Raw genomic sequence first — 24169 nt, forward strand, 5'->3', positions numbered from 1 at the left:
GTATTCTAGGGGAACAATTATAATTGAAGGGAAATGTCTGTATCTAATAAACACACTGCACTGTTACTCCTACAGCAAGAGTTGTTTTTCATGTCCACAAGTTACTAAATCTTAAAACGAATGTAATTGGAGTTACTGAAGAACCACTGGACAAATATTAGGTGTTGAGAGTAGTAACTGTAGGCACAGCTGCAAAAGTAACATACCTGCATTTTGGTAGTTCTTCAAAAGAAGTTCCACTCATTTAACCAGGACAAGAAGAGAAATAAGGTTGTTTGTTTGTTTGTTAAGTCCTAATGTGTGAAGAATGCAAATGTTTAATTTGACACAAGGCTCTGATGCTTTTTTAGAACTCTGCTTATTTACAGACTAAAACATTTCCAATTTGATGACTCTAATGTGAGTGGTTAGTGGAGCTGCTGATTGTGTTGGAGTTATGTTTATAAACCATGGAGAGATTTTGAGTAGTAGCCTATTTAATCCTTATCCAAAATAGGGATATCTTCACAACTTAATGTAAAAAATGTATTAAGACTGCACATTGAAAGCATATTTGGGAAACAGTGTATTTGGTGTTGGAAAATGAGTTACCTTGATTTTTCCCCATGCACACATACTGGCTGTGTTCCACAATATTGTCTACTCAAATCTGTTTTCATTCAACTTTTAAACGTAGCTGTTTGCTCTCACTTTAGTCATGAACTTTTCCTCCTTAGCCTCAAAATGTCCTCTTATTATAGACCCTTAAGATGTCTCCTTGATACACATAAATACTTGTTTGACTTTGAAGGTATATTGTGAGCACATGAAATCCTCTTTTTGTGGCACAGCAGAAGGTTCAACACACAGGATTATCTTGCTGTGCTGTTTATGCCGGATTTCATTCTGGTTTTGATTTCTCTTAAGGAGTAGAAACTTTTTTACTAGTTCTTTCTAGCAGGGAAAAAAAAAAAAAAAGATTTTTCAGTGCATGGCATCAAAAATATCAAAAATTTAGTGTTTTCCAGGAAAGGGCTTTCTCCCTGAGGGCAAGTAGCAGCTGAAAGTGACTGCTCTTACAGAACTTTCTAGCAAGTGTTCCTAACAGCCACCCCTGCACCATACATGGTTCAGAGGTAGCTTCCTAGCCTTGCTTTGGCAACTGACTGAGCCTAATTTGTCCTGTTTGTTGACTTTTGTAGCCTTTTTAAGAAGATTGCTCTAGGAGGCCCATCTCTTTCTTCCCATTCTTAACCTGTACGTCCCCTCATGATTCCTTAGTTCTCCTTATAAATCCCAACTGTTTGCACAGATGATTCAGTAGTCAGAATCCAGAATTCATTTTTCCTCCTCTCTGCTTTAAGTGACACCAACCAGGCAGATTTTAGCAGGCAGGAGACATTCCTGTGTCCCACAGCAGCCAATACTGTTCTTGGTTGTGAAGTGCCAGCTTGGAAGTACGTGCCAGCTGACTTCTGTATGTGTTAAAGTGTGTTTAAGACGAGCTTTAATTTTCTGATTTACAGGTACATATTGTGCCTGTAAATCCCAGATCTGCTTTTGGGATTCTTGGTGTGGAGACTGTGTTGGATTGTTAACATGACTAGGTGTGAATTATTGCAGCTCAGTTCCTTCCCTTGAGGTGATTTGAAGGAATATTAAATAGATATTGCCAATTAACATGCAGAGTTCTTAACTTGATAAATCATGTATTAAGAAAGGCAAACAGTTACCTGCAGCATTCTTCCACATTCCCTTGACAGTTTTAGTTTGATTTATACTATATTTAAAAGAAATGTTCCTTCATGTTTGTTTCTAAATATTCTAAGCAGGAAACATGTAACATGACTGAATAAATAAAGTTTTGTGTTTTAGGCATGTCAATATGTAAAAGCACAATAAATTGTAGAAAAAGGAGAAGCTTGGCCAAAAGCAAGCAGAGGTAGACTTCGGGAGCATGTTTCTTTTTAAAGGCATCAAATTGTTGAGCTCTTCGGTAATTACAAATAAAAAAAATATTCTGGAAACCCTGCAAATTGCAGCTTTTTGATGAAAGAATTCTTATTTCTGTGTGAGGCTTAATGTTTACATAGCCAAACCTCAAAGTCTAAGCCAAGGCAGTTGTTTTGTGAAGTTACTACATTGTAATTTTATGTACATGTGCTAAAAGTATGAACTTCTTAAGACAAAACGGAAAAACAATCTCCTCTTGTTTTGCAATAAGAAAAAAATGGAACAATTGTAATTTTATATTTTGTCTTTTACTCGCAGTGAAAAATGCAGAATTTTTGCAGCAAGCTGCGCTAGAAGAGTATGGACCAGAGCTCCATGTTGCTTTGAGAAGTCGGAGAGATGAACTTCACTACTTAAGAAAACTTACTGAACTACTTTTTCCTTATATTTTACCCCCCAAATCAACAGAGTGCAGGTATAAAAAGTATTTAGAGTAGTATTTGTTGAAGTATCTACGTATGTAGTGCTATCATTTGGGGGAGTGAAAGAATCCTTAGTTTGTTTTCCATGCAGTGAAGTGCCCAGTAAGTGATGGGCTTTTGCCTAGAATTTTCCCTGGTTGTGTTCTCGGCTGGTTTGGATGTTCTGTGTGCACAGAGGTCTCCTTCAGGGCCTCCTCCAAGAGGCCTTGGGGAGAACGTGGATGTAGATGGGTCAAGATTGTTGAAGTCTCAGCCTGTCATAGTCAGGGCTGTTAGGCCATACTTGCATCCACTCTTTAAACTGCACTGGCACCTTCTCTTCCCCATGGAAGTTCCATCCTGTGTAATGCTGGTGCTGATCGTTTTCTCCTTTTGTATAATAGCATGTTGGGGGTAATCCTTGCTAGAAAATAGGAGAGCAGAATGCTATTTTTCTTCTAGGTGTGTACAGTTTTCTCCATATTATCCCTTGGGTTGCATGTTCAAGGCTAGTGGTAGCCCTTTGCATGGTGAGAGCGGTATTTGTGATCACTCCTAAAAATATTTCAGCACACTTAAGGTGCTATTAAACACTGAAATATATTTCTGAGAAAATGCTAAAATATATCTCTGTTTTTTTTTTTTTTTCCTCCACAGATCATTGGCACTTCTTATAAGAGAGATCCTGCCTGGTTCTGTTTTCCTTCCCTCTATGGACTTCTTAGCCGATCCTGTAAGACTTTGGAGCGCAGGCATTTTCCGTATTGCTATTTTCCTCCTAAGCAAGCAGTGTGTTATGGTGCAATCAGCTGTGTACAGGGGCTTACTTGCTGTAGCTTGGGCTAAGTAAAAGAGCAAGAAACATTGCACCCAGTTCTTTTTTTCCTTTGTGTATTATTTGGTTTGGTTAACAGATTGGACTCATATAAAATGCACTTTGGGCACTATCTCTTAAGACTGTGTTTTTAATAAAAGACAACAATTCCCATAAAATGGGAGAAGGCTGCAGTAATATAAGCGCCTTCATGATGATGATAACTATATTTAAACAAGGACTCAGTTACTTAACTGTAGGTGTATTTTTACAGCAATCTAAGCTATCCAACTTTTTTGTTGCTCTATTGAAACCAATTGTTTTGTCCTTAACTCTGCTAAAAAAAAAAAAAAAAAAAGGATTTATTTCTGAATGTGGGATAGTGTCATTTTTTTTCTATTTTTATGTATATAATAGGTGAAATTGCTGTACTTATAAATATATCACCTAGCTGCAAGCAGGAAGGACTGTAACTGTGCAAGAAGCAGTAGCTTGTTAGACCTTCACTAACAGCAAAAATGCCTTGCATTGTTTTCTTCCACCAGATGAAGAATGTTTCGGTACAGATCTCTTGAAATTCCTTGCTGTGTAAATACTTGGAGGACTTTCAAGACAGATTTTTTTTTTTTTTTAGTATTGCTAATATGTTTGCAGGTTTGTGGAAATGACATAAAAATGAAACTATTTTCATCAAGTTCGTTTTTTTTTTTTACCTTAATTTTGTATTGTGTTTTTCTGTAGGACACTGTCAACCACTTGCTGCTGATCTTCATTGATGATAGTCCAGTGAGTATTGGCAATGTTAAAACAGTAGTATCTTGCGTGTTCACCTGTTCATTAAGCATTCTTGCTCAATTTTTATCACTTTGACAGCCTGAGAAAGCAACAGAGCCCACTTCTTCATTGGTTCCATTCCTACAGAAATTTGCAGAGCCAAGAAATAAAAAAACATCTGTAAGTAAAGAAATCTTTTTTTTTTTTTTTGCTCTTTAAATATGTTTATTGCTTTATCTGCTGTCCTTGTTTCTACAACTTTTTCCATTATTTATTCTTAGTTAAAGTTTGAAAAGTGACTGCATTTTTGACCTATTTAAGGTCCTGAAACTGGAGCTGAAGGAGATCAGAAATCAGCAAGACCTTTTATTCCGATTTATGAACTTCCTGAAACAGGAAGGAGCGGTCCACGTGTTGCAGTTCTGCCTGACTGTAGGTAAGGTTACATATGTAATAACTGAGCTGTATTTGGTCTTCAAAAGCTTTAAGAATTTGCATGTTCTAGTGATTTTTTTTTTGAATTAGACAGTGTTAAGCAAGAGGTTAAGTTTCAGGATCTATGTTCAGCTACTTCATCATGTCCTGATTCTTTAGTGCTGATCTTGATAGTGTTAATGTCATTGTGGGTTTTTGCTCTTAATTGTATTTCTAATTTATTGATAAAGATTGTGCATTTTAAAGTAGAAACTTTCTGTAAGAAAAAATGTTTTAGCTGCTTATACAAGATAAGTCTGCCTTTTGTAATATGTCCTTCTTAAAGTATTTCTAAACGAGCTGCACGTCATAAGAAGCTTTTCATGTTCTTCTGGACCTCAGGTTCTGATGTGTGTACAAAGCAGAAACACAGCACGACTGCTAAAGCTGTTGAAACCTCCTGTTTGAAAACCTGTCCCTCAATTATGAAATCGGTGTTTGTTTTTCCTGGTACGAAAGTGTTGGCTGGAAAACCCCCTGTTTTTAGATGGCTTTTTTCTATGAAATTTCCATAATTTACAGTTTTTTTTTTTCCTCCTTCCAATGGTTAGTTTAGTGGGTTATCAAGAGAACTTTATTTTTGTCAAGATCATATATATGTGTGTGTTCACATAGGCAAACACCTGTATACACAGTCATGTGTGTGCGTGTGCATGTGTAACCAGTCAGGAGGAGGAATGTTCCTGGGTGATCAGTAGTTACAAAAACATGATGGATAATGATAAATAAATTCTTCTCTCACCCCTGTGTTAAAACTTGCCTCCCATTTAACCGTATTGCCACTACAGTGATCTGGGCCTTTCCACATCGTTAAAGTTTATGGCATTATGTGGTATACAGTAATAAAGATAGCTGCAAAGATTTCTGTCATTGTTTATTGCAAAGGCAAGCAAATACGTCTATATTGCCTGGAAAATAATGGTTCTGTCTTATCCTAAACTTATACATACAGCAGGAAGATGTGAAATTAAATACGAGGCAGACTTTTATCTCATAGAATACTGCAGAAATCATTAATAGCTGCCTGAAAGAAACAGAAATATTCAGATCACCGTTCTGTGATTCTGGTGAAATAATCTCTCTGCATACAATTTCTTAAGGGATCATAATCCTTCCAAACACATTGGCGTTTTTGTTGGGAAAAGCTCTTTACCCCGCCAAAAATGAATTAGTTCCTGGTGTATGGGCTGTATCCTGAGCTGCTCTAGAGCTGCTTCCCAGGACCGGAGTGTTTCTCAAACTATGGATATTGCCAGGGATCAGTGTTCAGCTCTGAGCACCTTCTAAATTCGGGGCTTGTCTCTTGCACTCTGAAGTGTCAAGGTTCTGTGTTAGCTTTTAAAACAAAGGGTAGGATTATCTGCCCTGCTTCAGCTCTCTCAAGTTATACTGGCTCAGGCGGTGTCTCTACTCTTGATTATTATTTACTAGGTAGAGAGAAATATCTTGAATGTGAAGCAGTTCGGGTATGGAGTTGGAGAACTCTATTGATAGAGTCTGTTTCAGCCCAATAATTGAAGAAATCAAGTGAATCCCAGCTTATTTTTCTTTCCTCTTTCTTGGCCGTGCTAGTGCCCTGAATGAGAGGAACAGTAGGTTTGCTAGGGTGACACAGTGATTGTGTTGGATGGATTTCTAGGCAAGGGAAGTTCATTCTCAAGTTAGCCTGATATTAAAGAAGCTGATGAATGCATGGAGAAGTTTTGCTGGATCTTAGAAATGAAGTAGCAGCAGAATGGGTAGATGACTGGTTTAAACTCTGTTGAAACTCTCTGTACGTTTAGCTTGAACTGGAAGCCTTGCTAAAAGAAATGATCATTTCCACATTAGTAATCCAAAAAGAAAAAAACTGTTCTCTTGCCAGGAATCCCGGTTTTGACGATGTTTTTTTGCCGTGACGAGGAATAGCGAGCTTTAATGACAGTATTTCTGAGAATTAATTTTATGAATAAACTTGATTTTTAATAAAAACTAGGCTACCTTGAGATTTCTAGATGTCTTTTATTTCTTTGTTTTACATTTTTATGAATGATTGTATCCGTTGGTGTGCACCAGATCTGTCTGTTATACACCATGCCACTACTTTGCCAAGTTGATCCGCATTTGCTTTCCCCTGTTTCCTAGAGGAATTCAATGACCGAATTCTGCGACCAGAGCTGTCGGATACTGAGAAGATGGCTCTTCATGAGGAAGTGCAGAAAATTTACAAAACTTACTGTTTGGATGAAAGCATTGACAAAATTAGATTTGATCCTTTCATAGTGGAAGAGATTCAAAGAAGTAAGTTTGAAATTGAAAGGAATCATTTACAGTGGAATTAGAGCACGTTACTTTTATCATGCTTTTAAAAATATGTTATGCTTAAACCTTACCTTGTCAATATTTTTCTGTTTTAAGAAATTATGTGTAAGACTTGCACTAGCTTGCAAAGCAAACAAAACCTAAGTTTTGAAACATTTAGTTTACAGTTAAGGAAAACAACTAACATCACTTATATTTGCAAACTTTTTGTAGTTGCTGAAGGGCCGTATGTGGATGTTGTGAAACTTCAAACGATGAGATGTCTTTTTGAAGCTTATGAGCATGTTCTTTCTCTCCTTGAGAATGTTTTTACTCCTATGTTTTGTCACAGTGATGAGGTAAGCATGAAAGTTTTGAGGTCTTAAAGAAAGATTGAATTTTTAAGGCGTCCTCTATATAGGAAGCATGTGCATGTGTAACAAAAAAAATACCTTTGTTTTCCACTTTAGTTGGTACTGCAGAGCCAGGACAAATCTCACTAAGAAAACTGGGTTTATTCTGCCTTGACACATCATCAGTAGAACAAAAAGGAAAAAAAAAAAACTTCTTTTTTTGGTGTAATAATTAGAAAATATCACTGCTATTACAGAAGACTCCCCTCCTTGTACAACCGCACATTTAATGTGGAATTAATAGGCATAATAGACATGAAACTGAATTAAGACTCTATTTAGTTTTCAAAATATGAAAGTACTTAGAAGATTCAGAGTTTTTACTTTGGTATTTTTGTTAAGCATTTCCATTTCCTAAGGTGTCTTTTTTCAGGAAGGTGATTCAAAGGATTCTTTAGGGAAACACAGATCCCGTCATTATTGGAGCAGACTGGGTTCTGAAAGTAGATTAAATTCCCCATAACAAGCAGGCAGCTGCCTGAAGTCTTCCCATAGGAAACACTTAAGCTCAGAAGTGGGTCTGAATTCTTGTCACCTTTAGAGTTTGTGTGCATAAATCAGGCTGTGTGTTAAAATCACCACGCTTCTCTGTGCGTGTCATATGTCACTGTGTCACCAAGACAGAATATATGGACTTGTCTTAGGAATGGGGTGTTTACCTTGGAGTCGTTCTTCATAAAGTGCCTCCACTAAAGACGGTGTTGATGGCACATTTCAATAATAATATAATGCTTCAAATACATATTTTGCAAGGAAGAGGCATGGGTTATGGGGCTTAATTTTAGTTTTATTTCTGTTTTGATTTTCATCTTTTAGTCCCAAGATTAATTCATGTAAAACAACTAGCCCTTGGGAGGATGTATTATGTCTTTTTACCACATAAATAACTTAACCTAACTGGATAAAGTCAGCTTGCCTTTTACTTATTTCTGGCCTTGCTTCCCGGCTTGTGCAGTGCTGTTGCATCGCAGCCTTTGTGCTAGGAGGCCAATGCTTTGATACTTTTTTCTTGTGTCCCCTTGTAGTACTTTAGGCACCTTTTGAGAGGAGCAGAGTCACCCACACGCAATTCGAAGTTTAACAGGTACGTTTGGCAGAATCTTTTACATTTTCTGTGTTTGCTTTTTGGTTGAAAGTTTCAAAATATTAAGCCATCGGGGTTTTATTGGTGCTTGATACTGATTGGACTACGTTTTAGCTGTACTGTTTTTATAGACAGGTTACTTGTTGGAGGACCAAGCAGCATTATCCAACATCATCCTTTGCTTTTTTACATAAAAGAACTTAAACCATGATACAGACCTTAGCATTTGAGAAGGGGAATGGGGAAAATAAATATATAATGACAACAAAAGAAAAGAAACAGTGATTTACAGTTACTGTAAATATAAATACCTTATTGTTGGTACAGAGCTGGGTCATGTTGGGTTGCAAGTCATACAGGAGTGGAGACAGTGTCCAGCCTATTTAGCCTGGTTGTGCTGTGTGAATCCCCTGGTATTATAACAAGAAGGTTTTGCCTTTTCTCCTAGGTCAAATGTGTTTTCCTTTCCCCAACTCTCCCTATTCCTAGTGTAGTGTCACAGGCATCCTCTCTTAGTTTGGGTATGTGTTTAGAGAGGACCTTCAGGCTCCTAAGGCCTGCAGAGCAGGAGAAGAGCAAGTATCTCCTCTGGAGAAGAGGACAGGAGCAAATTTCAAGGTTTATAAGCCAAACCGTTCATGGAGCTCACACTGGGAAAATGATGCAGATAATGTAATTTTTGCTGTGTTTATATCAACAGAGAGGGAGACAGAAAAATATTTCTTCATCTTTCTCCCTGCTGTGCCTTGGCAAGCAACAGGCTTCCTGTAGCTGGAGTGTCAAGCACTGTCTCCGTTGTCCCTTGTTACTACTGCTGGCCATTAAACTGGTGGTAGTGGTGGCCATAGTAGGTGCTTCTCTTTGAAGAGTGAGTTTCTCCTAGCACTCTTTTGAGTGCAGGCTTTCTTTCTGTGTATGAAACACCGAATGAACACATGAAAAGATCCACAATACTGTAGAAAATACCAGTGTGTGTTGTCTTAGATTACCTTCTAGAGGGGGAAGAGCAGCTTATCAACTTCTTCAGCTTTCCCTCTCACCTCTGCTTATGTTCTTGGAAAGGCTTACACGGTTCTTCTCTCCACGAGATCCATCTGCGACATCTCCACATAGTCCTGGCAGCTCTCGTGGATCTAGGACTCTGGCTGTGGAGTAGCTCTCTTGACTTGGTGCTGACACACTCTGTTCCTTAGCAAAGAGGAACATGGGAGGCAGCTAGGCCGGCTGCACTTCTTCCCTTTGTGATATTCCACTGGGAGTGGTAACCTTAAAACACACTCAGGCTTCTGTTGAAGATGGCTGCAGGGTTTCATCCAGACCCATAAATCTGTCTTCTGCTATCTATCCCCCAAAGTTTCGTACAAAGGATGGAGGTTATTGTGTGCTGCACTTCTTAAATCTTGGCATTCTAGTAAAAGCATGAAACCCTTTAGGTCACCCCCTCGGCGCTTAACTTTTCAAGTAAGACGAATGAAGTTACAGGCAGTCTCTACCTGGAGGTTTCGAGGCAGATCTCTGGTTACAAAATAACCACAGTTGATGCATTGGGGAACTGCTGCAACATGTTCTTCTGCAGTTCAAGGAGCATCCTTGGCGTTGCTGGGAGTGGATCTGTTTCCCATTTCAGCACGACTTGAGTGCCTGAGTAGGTGCAGCAGCTCGTGATACGAGATACTGCGTGTCTGAAGCGGTGCCTCGGTGAGCACTGCAGGGAAACAGAGCTCCTGCCTGCAGAGAGTTTGATTGCAGCCTAGGAGTCTGCCCCCTGTAAATTGCTTACAGAGTTATTACAGATGTTATCCATATGCACATGCCTCCTCCTGCCTTCTCTCCCTTCTCCCAGCATTAGTTCCAGTGGAGAGAAATCACAGGCAAAGAGATGAGCTTTGTCTTCTGTATCTTTGATTTGGTGCTTTGCTGGGGTACTGCACGGATACTGCTGATGAAAAAGCCCGGGAGATGAAGCAGTAGATGGGAAGGCCTAAGGGAATGCGTGTAGGCCAAGTGCTGAAAGATTTCACTTCTGGGAAGGCCCCAAACTTACTTTTATGAAGCCTGTTTTGGAGAATGCAGTGGGAAGGTAGGAAGAGTTGTCTGAAAGTGCCTAGTTTCTGTTCTGAAGCACTATTTCAATTACCTGTATAAAAAAATCTTAATTTTTTAATGTACAGATGAGGAAAATAATGTCCCATGCAAACCACGTTGGCAATAAATGAGAAATTCCAAGTATTTTTGGAGTCTTGGTAACTGAGCAGTGACTGGCAGCAGTTTAGCTCTCTCGTTGGTATTTTCCACGTGACTAATTGACTGGGTTTAAGTTCTGATTCTGGTGACTTTAAATTTGGGCATATGGAAGAGAGGACGTGGTGAGGGGTTATTGTGTGGGGCAATTGCCCAGACTTCCGGATTGTTAAATACCTGCCTTGCTTTTCTACCTGCCATGACCGTGCATAAAAACAGCAGCATAATATTCTAATTTTTCATCTTTGAGAGCACAATAAAGTTAAAACATTTTTTCAAGTGAGAGTCCAAATAGAAGGAAGTATTAACAGTTTGGAGGAGTGATGAGGAATAAAACAGATTGAAAAGTCTGTAAGCAGTTGCATGCAATGTGATTGCTTTTGTTTGTCAGCATCAGTTTCCACTGCCTGGGCGAGGTTTCCAGTTTTGCAGTTAACATAATTGAAAAGGTGTCTTAGATGCCTTAGAAGCAGTTCCTGTTCTAAAATAAAATCTGGAATTTGAGAGCTCAAATCCCATAAGCAATATGATGTATGAGTTTGTTCAGAGCTCAGTAGCTCCTGTGAGTTAAAGACAAACCATGTGTGCAGTGACTGCATCAATGTGGGTCCCTCTGAGCCCCTCTCTCTTGGAATCACAGAGCTGGTGGTTCTGTGACTCAAGTTAAGCACCGCGGCAAAAACAATTGAACACTCATGAAGTCTGTGTTTCTTTTGGGATCTATCAAATTCTGAGTTTATAGTAGCTACTTTCTTTACTATATCTAACACAAAGATTTTTCTGCTGTATAATATGGTCAACTGCCTTTTCTTTGTATTGACCAAGTGAACTAGACTACGTGACTTCTGAACACAGAAAATGTTTACTTCTAGCTTACCACCACAGTTAGCTTTAAGAATGGGAAACATTTTTTTTAAACTGGTAGCTGCTTGTCCTGAATGTCAGTGAAGACTCTAAAGTCTAATAATTTTTTTAATTCAAGGGTGATTTTGCTAATCAGATGTGCAGACACTGGTGATTTTAGTATCTCTTGGATATTAGCATTTCATTTTCTAAGATTTTAGGTCAGAAACTTTAAATCTTTTTTGATTAATTTATAGTGAAGGTTGTAGTTTGTTTGGCTTGGGATACGTCTTTCAAGTTTGGGATATTTCTGTTATTCTTCCCTGGGCTCTGCGGTAATTTGTATGCCTGTTGTTGCAGAAGTAGCCTGAGTTTGGATGACTTTCGGTAAGTCGATCTAACCCTCAGTAAATGTTGTCTGTTAGCTGGACTGCATCTCTCATGCCTACATCACACAGTCTTTGTAACCACAGCTAACTCGTTATTTTATTTCTGAGAACATTTAAATGTCTTTTCTGGACTAAATTGCCTTTCTTCACAAGTTCAACTTACTTCTCATGTCCTCTTCACAAGTGTTTAGAAATTGCTTAATTACTTTTCTTTTTTCACAAGTTTGCAATATACTAATATTCCTTGCTGTTAACTATTTGTCCACTATTGGTTTTGAAATACACCTACATAACTTGATGCATTTTTTTCACCTGTGCATGCTAGCTGTAATAGTTTTCCAAAATATTATTTACTCCATATCACATTTCCCAATTGGAGGTTTCACCCACTAAGCTGCTTGTTTTGTCTCGAGTAGCCGTGTCCAATATGATCATTGCTTTGCGTCGCATGCAAGTGTAACTGTTTTATATATGCTTTATATATATGTTTGAAGTCGAACACTCAAAAATAGGAATTCCCCAATTAGCTCTCAGTGCAGCCTTGTGAATATTGTGGCTTGATTACGATACATGTGTCTTTAATACTGTAGTCTGTGATTGCTTAATCATTTATTAATACCATAATAGTTGTTCAGTGACTTGTTTTCTCATTACTCGTGCCATATTAAATGCACCGTATCCAAACTCAGAAAGCAATTTTTTCATCATGGGCTGTTCCTTAGAATTTGTCAGTAGAGCATCAGTGTCTTCAACATGATTCCTACCGTTCACGTTATCATCTCCATGTTACAGGCTGGGAGTCAAGATACAAAGAAACTTTGTTTTATGCTTGGGTTTTAGCCTGCTGACCTGTAGCTTGCTAGAGCATCAAGCGATGGATAACATTTGAAGTAGAAGTGCAGCTTTTTAGGTGCAGCCACATGAGCTCGCCACTTATCCATGCTGCGTGTAAAGGTTCCAAGTCAGCCCAAGGAAAACGATGCTCTGATTTCACGTGCTTGTGAAAATCTAGCTGGTGGGATGATAGATACAGCTTGTGACCAGCAGCAGGGGGAGAAGACAGCAGGGATACCAGGCAAGGGCTTCTGCAGCCACCCCATCACCTCAGAAGGTCTGTCCTGAGCCCCGAGCAAGGCAGGATCCCGTGGGAGAGCCGTTCTGCACCCGTCCGTGGTGAGAACAGCACCACAGCCTGCGCAGAGGCGCTGGTGCAACCCTCGTTCAGCAGCTCCTGGATCCCGAGTGGTTGATGATCACAGTTCCTAACGTTGGGCGTGTGTAACTTCTGAAGCTTATAAAAAAAAAACCAAAAAAAAAAAAAAAAAAAAAAAAAAAAAAAAAAAACTGTGAAAATGCATGTTCCCACCTATTGTCATCACCTTGTTCATCAGGAATGTTGGAACTTGTAGATTCACCTCACAGAGCCCTACCAAGAAGGCAGCTATAGGTTGATGCTATGCTGGTGCTGTTACATGGTTCACCCTTAGCGGGAGTAGGGAACTTTTACCTATGAGTTTCATATAAATTTGCTGACAGGAGCAGAGTGGTGAGACTTGGAAGATGTGGTTTCTCCTCTAGCTAGACCCTTTCTGTGCCTTGCATCTGGCCATGCCCTTGTCTGGTTTCTTCCCTCCACCTTTCATCTTGACTCCCATTTGTTTTTTTGTTTTGCTGGACTTTTTCAAGTTTGATCATCAGGTTGTACGTCTGTTTCTGTGACCTTCTTGAGACTTTTTCCATGCTCATCTAAGCCAGCTTGTGCACTATGTGCTTATTCAAGGATTTCTGACAGACCAGTCCCATATTCGCTCTATACTTCGCCCTGTAGTGTTTGTGCCTGTCGTTCACGTGTATTCTTGTTCTTAGTTTTTCTCTTTCTGCTTGTGAAGAGGATCCCATCTCAGGCTTGTCAGTTTACTCCTGTTCCAGCTTAGTGGCAGCTCTGTATTTTTAGACCCTTTCTTTGGGCCCAGAATTTGGGCAGGAGATGGGGACTCCTCACTGTTAGTTCAGATCCTGGCCCCATAGTTCAGTACCGTGGTTACTAGTGAGGTCCTGTTCTGCCTCCAGCTGGAGCCAGAAGGATCAGTGCAAAAAGGATTTTTGGAAATTTAAGGCCGTGATAGTCCCGTTTCTAAGCTTGTACAATTTTTTTGTATTGAAATCTTGAGAATTGCACAAGTTTTCATAGGAATGATGAAAACTTCCAGAGAAGTCAAATCAGCATTTCACTTATTAGTCTTCTAGAAAGCTGCCTAGTTTTGTCTGAGCACACTACATGTTTTGCTAGTCCTGTGTTTAAGCTCTTGAACAAGATTCAGGTAGTTAATCAACGTGGTAGAAATTTCAGCTGATGAAAATCAGTAAAATAAATAGGAAAAGCTTTTATTTTTTTAATTGTTCCAACAGGGATTTACACTACAAAGGGTCAGGCAACCTTATGTCTTGTTAGCAGAGGTAGGGGTAGCAAAGGCAGATGGTGCCTGTCTGTGCTTTGGAGCTGATAATGAATAAGGGGTAGGGAAGGCAAAAGCTTTGGAAGAACAGTGAATTTGTGCAATTTTGGTTATGTGTACACAGGCTCCATACAGGTATAAACAAGAAGATTGTTTCCATTAATAAACCCTCCCATCCTTTGGATAGTAATAATCCCTTTAAGTTCTGTTACATCTTTGGTTCCACAGTTGACTTGATTGATTTTTAGCTTGTGTATCAACTTCGTCTATTGTATGAATGTAAGCAGTATCACAATGTGTTCAATAGAAATATTTTTCTTTCTGGAATTTGTTCTAATTAGTTAATTTCTATGCAAGACATAGACTTCCCTGACAGGTTTTGTATAGGAGTATAGGAATGCTGGAATTTGTTTTCTCGCCAATAAATGTATTTCCTGCTCAAACTTTCTTTCTTTAACTTGTTGATTTTCAGATGCTTTATGATAAGTTGCTTTATTTCTGAACAATACTTTAAAAAACTTTAAAACAATTTCATCTTCCAGGCAGACTGCCTCCTCAAGCCAAGATTCTTCAGTCACATCTGTTTTCTCTCATGCTCAGTCCTGCTTCTTGCACATTCCTTTTGTTCATCCCTAATGTTTGCACGTATCCCGCAATGTTGCATCATACATGCTTGTAAAATTCGGGGATGTTTATGTAAAAAATGCATTTAAATACACTACTTAGGGTGCTTGGCAGAGTGGATAAATATGTAAATAGAAGAGTACATGGACAGGGACAGAGTTAGTGATCCTCCCAGTGTGTCTGCCTCTGACAGGTTCTGCTGTCAAAACGAAATTGTTTTACAGAGTCAATTGTTTATTCTACATTCTGCAATCCCATAATAAGAGTGTTACTGTTACTCACTATTACACTTGTGGTAATGCCACATCTCTACTGAGACTACTCAAAATATTGCTGGTCAATAAAAGAACAACAAAAAAATTGCCATAAACTGTTCTAACTTAAGTGAAACTGTAACTATGTCAGCTACTTGTTTACCCAACTGTTTCTCTTATTTCCAAATTATGTGCAGTGACTTACAGAATTGTTATATCATATGCCTTGTACTGTAAACTTTGACCTCTGTGATCTTAGGACCACACAGAAAAGAGGAGAATCGTTTGGAATCAGCAGAATAGGCAACAAAATAAAAGGTGTGTTCAAGAGTTCTGCAATGGAAGGAGCTATGCTGCCTAACTATAACTTAAATGAAGGAGAAGATGATTTTGTGAGTAAAAGTTTTACATTCACCTCTAACTCTTTCTGCTGTCTTATTTCACTGCAAGGATTGTGTGTGCCAAATTCCAATTAAATTGCCTGATTTTCCCTGCATTCATTCAGAAACCAAGGCCACGTCCCCCTCATTAGTCTACCTGTGCACTTATTGCTTGAGTACAGAAATGTTAAAAGTAATATCTTCCTTAGAAAAACAGTTTTGTCAGTGTTTCTATACACACTTAACTTCTGTAAGTAATCAGTTCATTAATTTCACTGTGTAAAAATTGATGCTGCCTCTTTAAAAATCTAATGATATATGATAAGTTACATGTGGGACATGCCCCTTTATCTCATATATACCGCAATTCCTTATAAACACAGCAGTTTTTCCAGTGCTATATGTATGAGTTGATGTGCAATGCAGTGTTTTCTCCCAAGGTCATGAGCCAGTAGTGTTTTCTTTCATTTGTCTTGGGTGTCTTCTGCAGCTGAAGCTTTTCTTTAATGCCAAACAGCAGCAAATGCAGCCAGAGGTTGAATTATGGCTTGGGTGGATGGTATTTGAGGCACAGTTGGGGGGCATATGGGGAGGAAAAAAGTGAGTGAGGATCAGAAATTTTTTGAGTCATGGATTATTTTTTTCCCCATTCAAAAAAAAATAAATGCACCTTAATTTCTCACCACCCAATGTTTTAAGTGTCTGTCAACTTAATGAACTGCCTCATTTTGCACACTTAATTTTTACACTTTTATCTTTATATTATTCATCGTGTTCAGAATTACATTTCAGAAGATGGTCAGAAAAACTCAGTAACTCAGTTCTCTGCCTTTTTCTCTGCCTCTTAGCCTGTATATAAAATAGCTTTTTCTTTAAATTTTCACACAAGTCATGTCTTAAGTGAGCAGAACTGTTGCAATTAATTTCTTGGAGAGTTCAGTTTCTCCCCACTCTTAGGAAGCCAGATAAGTGCAGTGGATTGAGTTCCTGACATTGCTTCCAGATCCTGCCAGCCAAGGGGAGTGGAAGCATAATTCCCAACTTAAGCAGAGGATATCGTACAAAATATGATACCCTTTCTTTTTTTTTTTCTTTTTTTTTTTCCTTTTTTTTTTTTTTTTTCTGTGAATGGGGCTTAGGCGTTCTCTGTCATTTCCTTTCCTCCCCCGAAAGCTCCACCTTTAAACTTTTCAATGTATTTTTTAAATTTGGTTCCTATCAGCCAAATAATAGAGGCCTCTAAATTCTTGGAAACTTCCTATACTGATGCTGGAATTAAGGAGAGATCTTTGGATAGAGCCCTGCTGAGAAACAAAAGCTGAAGTGTGAGTTTGCACTTTGCTGAAGAATCCACACGAGAGAGATGGCCAGTTTTCTCAGTAATTTAGTCTGAATTTTTATATTATTTTGGCAGAAAAAAATACAGCTCCTTTTAATTTTTGAAAGTTTGAGCTATCCAAGTAAATCAGATTTGTTTAAGAGTGTTTCCTAGTATGTCTATTAGTTTTTGAGCTAAGAAACTAGCAGTAGGTTGAAGTATTTCACAAGTTTCCATCTCCAGCTTTGTGTGCAGCTCTGAGGTAGCAGTCTGTTCCCTAAGAAGCAGTGTCCGCTGAAAGGTGCTCTTCCAAAACTAGATTATTTATCCATCTTCATGTTTTTCCAGAGCATCCCTCATAAGTGTTGAAAATGAATGGAATAATGTGCCTGTTCCAATGTTGGTTTAGTTGTGGAAAATTTCATTTGACACTGATCTGAGTGGAAACTGAAATGGTTGGTTGTGAAATTGCATCTGGAGAGAAGACGTTTGGGTGGCAAGTGCAGGCAAGAGTTGAGTTTTGGCAAAGCCAGGCCTAAGCCTTCAGTTTTGTGGAAAGCTGTGGAGTGGGGTAAGTCTGAGTGGTTGTGGAGGGACCTGCCTCCTTGCAGGTTCTGTGGGGCCTGTGTACCTGGCGTTAATGCAGATACACAGATTTGCTCAGCGTGGATTATAACGGGTTGGTAGCTTGGCCCTCAGTTGGTAGGAGGCGAGTGTAAATCACGGCCAGCTCTTACTGCCCCATCCTGCAGAAACGCTGGTCTCCTTTTCTTGGATTTGCCATCCTATAACCTTGTCCTGATGCCTTAATCCAGCCACGATGACTGCTTGCAGCCGGAGGGAGGGAGCCACGAGCTCCAGAGCCCATATGGGAGACCTCCCAGATGCAAAGCTCCCTCACGGGCCCTTCAGGGAACCGTCATGGGCTGTTTATTCTGCTCTGTGGTATAAGCTAGTGCTGTAGTTTGTGCACCCGCCCTGCAGCTTTGGCCTGGGTTTATTCCTGGCTGCTGGGTAGCACCGTGGGTGATTTTGCTCTCCAGCCATGAACCTTCCTAGCTGAGCGGGACCTCTGTGTGCTGCCCATTGAGGTTGCTCCTTCCCAGTCCCTGTTTCCTTTTTCATTCAGTAAATTGGGTAGGTGGCAGCAGAAAATTGCTTTGGAAAGAGGGGATTTGGTTCGCGGATCTACGGAAATCTCTTTGGAAAGACAGTGGTCCGTGTGGTAATGAGCTTGAGGATCACTGCAGTGTTATGTGAAGGCAGCGCTTGCAGCCGAGCGCAGGTTGCTGCAGTGTGTTGAGCCACTCGTGCTTCAGCTGCAGTTGTTGTGACCATGTGGAAGCTGTGGTGCAGACAGAGCCAAAATACCCTTGTTTGTACATGAGCAGCCAGATGCACACCCCCGAAATAACCACAGACGTTGTGGATTGCCTTCGTGTGCTACTAGGATTAGCTCATTGCTTGGAAAACTTATTATGCCATTTGGGCTTGGCCTTGGAGGGGAATTTCACTTTTAAGTCATGGAGCTAGGGAGAAATAACTTGAAAGTTAGACTCATGCTTTTCAGTTTTCTTTAGTTTCAGAGGTTTTCCTCACATGTTGTAAATTCATGTGTTAAAATCTCTTCTTTTAATTTGAACCAGTGACAACATTCTCAAATGTGTGGATTTGTATAAAGCTTACTAAAATAATTTATTTTCCACGTTACACACACACACACACAAACAGAGGAATGTACTGTTATCTGAATGTAAATCTCAATCCTGCGGACTGCAGCGGGCAGAGCGGGGTGCTGGTATCAGCCCCCATCTCTGCGGGCTGGTGGCAGCCCAGGGTGCGAGCAGGATGGGGGCTTCAGCGAGAGCTCCGAGTTGGGCTCTGCAGATTGTCCCTCATGCGGCAGGAGAGATGGTGGCACCTGCTGCTTTCCACCAGGGTCACCAGACCTTGTAGAAGCTGTTGCTGCCAGGCAGCAGGTTAGATTAACTTCAAACCATTGTAGTCTCATAGGGAAATACAGCTGTCTCTTTTGTTTTCCCAATCTTTTTGAGCCTGTGGAGAAGTGGTTTTTTTTTCCCAATGCAGTTTTATCCAGAGCTGATCTTCTCCCAGGCTCTCCTTCCTCCTTTGTTTTTGTCTCTTAGGCAAGCCAAAGACCAGCTGCATCCTTCCTTCTCACAGTCCCTCTCTCCTCATTTGTAAAAATGGTTTTTACTTTTCAGGGTCTTATTTGTTGTGTGTGGTGTAGATGAGGTCCAGGTAAACTATTGTTTGGAAAAATAAATCGTTTTCCAAGATCATCTTTAAATGTGGCATTTTCAGTTCAGGTAATGAGGTAAATTTGAGATCATTTTTGAGAAAAATGAGGTAATTTTTGTGTGTATGGTCCTGCAAGCCTTGTGGGACTGTCTCTGCTGTTCCCTGGGACGTGAGGCTCGGTGCACTGTGTAGCAGGTTGGTGACCCATTTGCCTCAGTTGTAGCAGGAGTATCAGGGATATGAAGTGTGAGTTAGTGTAGCCCTGGGAATCTGGATCAGGATTTAAAGAACTTCTGTAGTGCTCACATGGCACTGGTTCGGAGGTCGGCTTGCCTGCGGAAAAAGTATTACCAAATTTTATGGCATGGAACATGAATTTATGAGCTGAGTACAATAGAACTGCCCCACACATGGCAGACAGGGATTAAATCCACCTCATTCCATGATACATCTGGAGCCGATTGTTATGATTTTTATTTATATATATTTTTATATATATATATATATTTTTTTTTAACTCAATCTCTGGGCTGCAGGAGTAGTTCAGTCCCCATCCTGGCCACGTTGCATCTGCCTGGCAGAGCAAGTCAAACGCAGGCCTGCATTTGAGTTGCTTTCATTTTTTCTTCATTAAGAAGTCTCAGATACAAGAGTTGATTGTGCTCGATATATTTTCATGTTTTATTAATTGTGAAAATTAATCTACAGTAGATCTAAACCCAGTAATTTCTCCATTAAGAAAATGTTTTCTTTTTCTTTTAGTTCTCAGTCAGTAATCTTGAGCACATACTTCAGTTGCAAAGACTTGTTTATGTTTCTTTAATGTAAGTGTGATTTAGAAAGGCTAATCCCACTGAAGATGGAAGCGTGGATCTTGATGTTTGAATCTCCACAGATTGAGGAAGGTGTCATGGTAATGGAGGATGACTCTCTGGAGGAGGTTGTAAGTACCCCAAATACACCCCGCAACCTCTCTGCGTGGAAAATCAGTATCCCCTACGTAGATTTCTTTGAAGATCCTTCCTTGGAAAAGAAAGACAGAAGGGAGAGGATTCCTGTGTTCTGTATTGATGTAGAGAGAAACGACAGAAGAGCAGGTATGTAATGTTGTTAGGGATAAAATTACATTTTAAAATTCTTCCAACTCTGTTTTGATGGCTCTTTCAGTGTGGTGTACATGCATCTTTTTCTGTTTTTTAAGTAATGAGTTAAATTTCTGCAGAAATACGTTTGACGTGTTACTAGCAACTTGCGAATGACTCCTCACAGTGAATTAGATCCATTTAGACTTAACATCAAAGCTTAAACCTTAAGAATGTCCCTTTTTCCAAAAAAAATCCTGTGACTCTCATTAACGAGCAAACATCTGGCCTATATTTTTATTCCCCTTTATACTCATTTTTCTTATTCCCTTTTTATGTATAGCAACATGCAAAAATACAGTCATATAAATAATGCCGTTGGTACTGAGTCTATTTTGGGTATGTAGTTTGGCTAGCAAAAAAAAACCAGGTTTGGAATATTGTAAAATAGCATTTCCTGTAATATTAAAGTGTACTGCTTATACAGGTTAGTGTCTTTTGGTAATCAAGAAACATTCTTGCTTTCGGATAGTTAATCTGTGTCTAGATTCCATTACATCCGTGTTGAACGGAAAGAATAACATCATCCTGGGGCTGTGTGGAATTACATTAGTGAAGCTGACACTTTCACATGGAGCAGAAGGCCTTCAAGGGTTATTTAGTGATATGCTTCAGGAAGAAGAATGGCCAGGGTTCAAGCTGATGGTGCAAGGAACTGTATTCAACAAGCAATATTTCTGTAGCTTATTGGTTAAAAGTTTGAAAAGAGATGCAATGTAGTCATCCCTAATAAATTCTGAGTTTATGAAATGGTCTATTACTCAGAATGCCGGGATTCACTAAAGGAGATGAGAACGTCCTTGTTGATGTCTTTTTATTTATTTATTTATTTATTTATTTATTTATTTATTTATTTTAAAACACATTAACTTTTTTTTTTTTCTGTTGTATTTTTCCCCTCAGTTGGACATGAACCTGAACACTGGTCTGTCTACAGAAGATACCTTGAATTTTATGTGCTTGAGTCAAAGCTAACAGAATTCCATGGTATGCTCCCCAACTGCTTAGACTGCATTTTAGTCCTGGGCTTAATTAAAAGCTAATGAAAGCAGTGTCTGTTTTGTTTCAAGAATAATTTAATCTGCCTCATATCTTTTTAGGTACATTCCCTGATGCTCAGCTTCCTTCAAAGAGAATCATTGGCCCCAAGAACTATGAGTTCTTAAAATCCAAGAGGGAGGAGTTTCAGGAGTATCTGCAGGTATGAAACAAACTTCCACAGGAGATTATGCTAATAAAACTAATGACACAAAACTAATAAAGGAGTATGTGTTAAGTCTTCTTCCTCATCCCCAAGTGATTTGAAGAGTTACAGTAGTGGTTCATGAGAACAAATGAAAGGTGGTTTAAGTTAAACATGACTGAAAACTGGTGAATATTTTGCAAATGACACTTAATAGCTATTGTAACATAATGCTTTGTAAACATCTCTTGTTGCTCTAAAAAAACTGATTTTAGAGATTGTTTTTAAAGTACTTAAACTTCTCTTTCCTACCTTCTACCTTGAAGAAACTTCTGCAACATCCAGAGCTAAGCAACAGCCAGCTTCTAGCTGACTTTCTGTCTCCAAATGGAGGAGAGACCCAGTTTCTTGACAAAATGTTGCCGGATGTGAATCTTGGTATGTAGTACGCTAAGGATCTGCGTGTGGAAACAACTCTGCTCCTTCCAGCTGTTAAACTCAAAGCTCATGGAGCAAGATTTTTTCTTTTTCCTCAAAGGAAAAGCTCATTTTGACATAATTAGGAGTGGGGGGAGGGGTGCTGTGAACCTTTATATCAGCAAACAAGGTGGTTAGATTTCTCTACCAAATTGTTCAGGAAGTTCAGGAAGATTTATAGCATTGGTAAAAGTCCAGTCTAGATAAGCCAGTCATTTTTACAGCTTTTCACGGTAGTCAGATAATCATCTGTATAGTTTTCATATTTTGAGCATCTTTTGTTATAAATACTAAGCATTTGGTTACCTAAAAGCTGGATATGTAAAAACAAACAAACTTATTTTTATAGCTTTATATACCAGCTTTAAAAAGCTGCGTTTTTTGAACTACTGCATTATTTTCGAAGAAGTACTAGACAATAGGCATGCAAAATGTGGTAGAGCATGAGGTCTTTTGTTTATTGTAGCTTAGTAATAGGTCATGATGCGTTACTGTTATATTAAGAAGTCCCAACAAATATTTATAAAGTTTTATACACAAAGCTTACAGTCTGAATGGACAGCATGAAAGATGGAAAGTTTTATTAGCTGTGCTACCCTAAATACCAGCAATGATAACAGAAGGGCTTTTTTGTTCTTAATTATAGGTAAAATTATAAAATCTGTTCCAGGAAAGCTGATTAAAGAGGTAAGTCTTCCAGGTTGCCAACTGTTTAACTTTAGGGACTACTTTTATTGGCTTACTAAATTAGAGGCAACTCAAAAATTTGTTTAGAAACCCCCCACAGTTATGTAACTGACAGGTCACACTCACTGTCTGATTTCAGAAAGGTCAGCATTTGGAGCCCTTCATCATGAACTTTATCAACTCCTGTGAATCTCCCAAGCCTAAACCAAGTAGGCCGGAACTTACTATTATCAGTCCAACTTATGAGAACAACAAGAAGGTACAGTAGATTTTCTTCTTTCTTCCAATTTATACAAGTGGAGAAAATTGACCTTAATCTGAAGATGCAAGGAATAAGCTAAAAAAGCCATAAATAGAAGAGATTAACTGTGCAATTTGCTTTCTTAGGGAAGGCAAAGATGTAAAATGGGGAATGTTTTAATACCATAAGGTAACTTCCTTTTTGAAGAACTTCAATGTTTAAAACAATGGTCAGTGAGCGACAAACCGGAATTGTTAAAATGGCACTACCTGTTTATCTGTCTTTAATGAAATGTTTGTGTGCATTCATTGATGTGTGCTTTACATAATTCTTAACTACAGTTGTGCTCTCTGACATTTTTACTGGTAAATCCCAGTGCTTCCATTCTGACTTTTTACAATGTTTTAGGAAAAGGTACTTCCCTTTTTAATTTATCTGCATTTGTGTTTAGATGTTGGTAAACTCTGGGAAGAATTTCATTACCTTCAGGGCCTTTAACAAGAGACTGGTCTTTAAATTTTTGTGTTAGGCTGCTTTAGGTCATTAACATCTTTGTGGAATTTACAGAGAAGCATTAATATTCCTGGACTAGGATTTTGGAAATCCAAGTTCCTTTTATATTCCTATTACAGAGTTGACATGATTTTAGACAGATCATTCAATCTGAAATAACGACAAGTCAGGGATATATATGCTCACAGTTAATTTTCTACTATAATTATAATCTGCCAAGGAATATTAATGTTAGTATCTTAATACACTTAATATACCTAAAGAAACCATTTAAGCAGCAAACTTTGTACTTTGAAGAGGGAGTGATAAATGGGACCGAGTCCAGCTGGAGGCCTGTGGCCAGTGGTGTCCCCCAGGGGTCAGTGCTGGGCCTGGTGCTGTTCAGTTTATTCATCAATGAGCTGGACGAGGGCACGGAATGCACCCTGAGCAAGTTTGCGGATGACACCAAGCTGGGTGGAGTGGCCGACACTCCGGAGGGCTGTGCTGCCATCCAGAGGGACCTGGATGGGCTGGTGAGTTGGGCAGAGAGGAACCTCCTGAGGTTCAGTAAGGACAAGTGCAGGGTCCTGCACCTGGGGAGGAATAACCCCAGGCACCAGGACAGATTAGGGCTCGACCTCCTCCACAGAGAGGGACCTGGGAGAGGACTCAGGACACCAAGTTAACCATGAGTCAGCAGTGTGCCCTCATGGCCAAGAAGGCCAATGGGATCCTGGCTGCATCAGGAGGAGTGTTGCCAGCAGGTCAAGGGAGGTGATTCTGCCCCTCTCCTCAGCTCTGGTGAGGCCGCACCTGGAGTACTGTGTGCAGTTCTGGGCACCCCAGTATAAGAGGGACGTGGAGCTTCTCGAGAAGGTCCAGCGGAGAGTGGCAAAGATGATTAAGGGAATGGAGCATCTATCCTATGAAGAAAGTCTTTAGAGA

General features: G+C 39.4%; 1 protein-coding gene across 2 annotated transcripts in view; it reads left to right on the plus strand.

The window, feature by feature from the left end:
• SNX14 (sorting nexin 14) overlaps window positions 1-24169 on the plus strand; it is a 49795-nt gene that overhangs the window by 15226 nt on the left and 10400 nt on the right. The window contains exons 8-23 of one of the 2 annotated variants that reach the window (XM_026038393.1): window positions 2251-2407; window positions 3051-3126; window positions 3949-3993; window positions 4081-4161; window positions 4303-4417; window positions 6580-6735; window positions 6970-7094; window positions 8174-8232; window positions 11677-11703; window positions 15299-15431; window positions 19895-20096; window positions 21045-21128; window positions 21242-21342; window positions 21651-21762; window positions 22448-22488; window positions 22628-22747. In XM_026038393.1, coding sequence (XP_025894178.1) covers window positions 2251-2407; window positions 3051-3126; window positions 3949-3993; window positions 4081-4161; window positions 4303-4417; window positions 6580-6735; window positions 6970-7094; window positions 8174-8232; window positions 11677-11703; window positions 15299-15431; window positions 19895-20096; window positions 21045-21128; window positions 21242-21342; window positions 21651-21762; window positions 22448-22488; window positions 22628-22747 — 1634 coding nt within the window. The remainder of the gene's footprint in view (window positions 1-2250; window positions 2408-3050; window positions 3127-3948; window positions 3994-4080; window positions 4162-4302; window positions 4418-6579; window positions 6736-6969; window positions 7095-8173; window positions 8233-11676; window positions 11704-15298; window positions 15432-19894; window positions 20097-21044; window positions 21129-21241; window positions 21343-21650; window positions 21763-22447; window positions 22489-22627; window positions 22748-24169) is intronic. The other variant, XM_026038392.1, reaches the window with a different exon arrangement.

The sequence above is a fragment of the Nothoprocta perdicaria genome, unplaced genomic scaffold, assembly GCF_003342845.1.
Source record: "Nothoprocta perdicaria isolate Ctin4 unplaced genomic scaffold, notPer1 scaffold_21, whole genome shotgun sequence".
Taxonomy (NCBI): domain Eukaryota; kingdom Metazoa; phylum Chordata; class Aves; order Tinamiformes; family Tinamidae; genus Nothoprocta; species Nothoprocta perdicaria.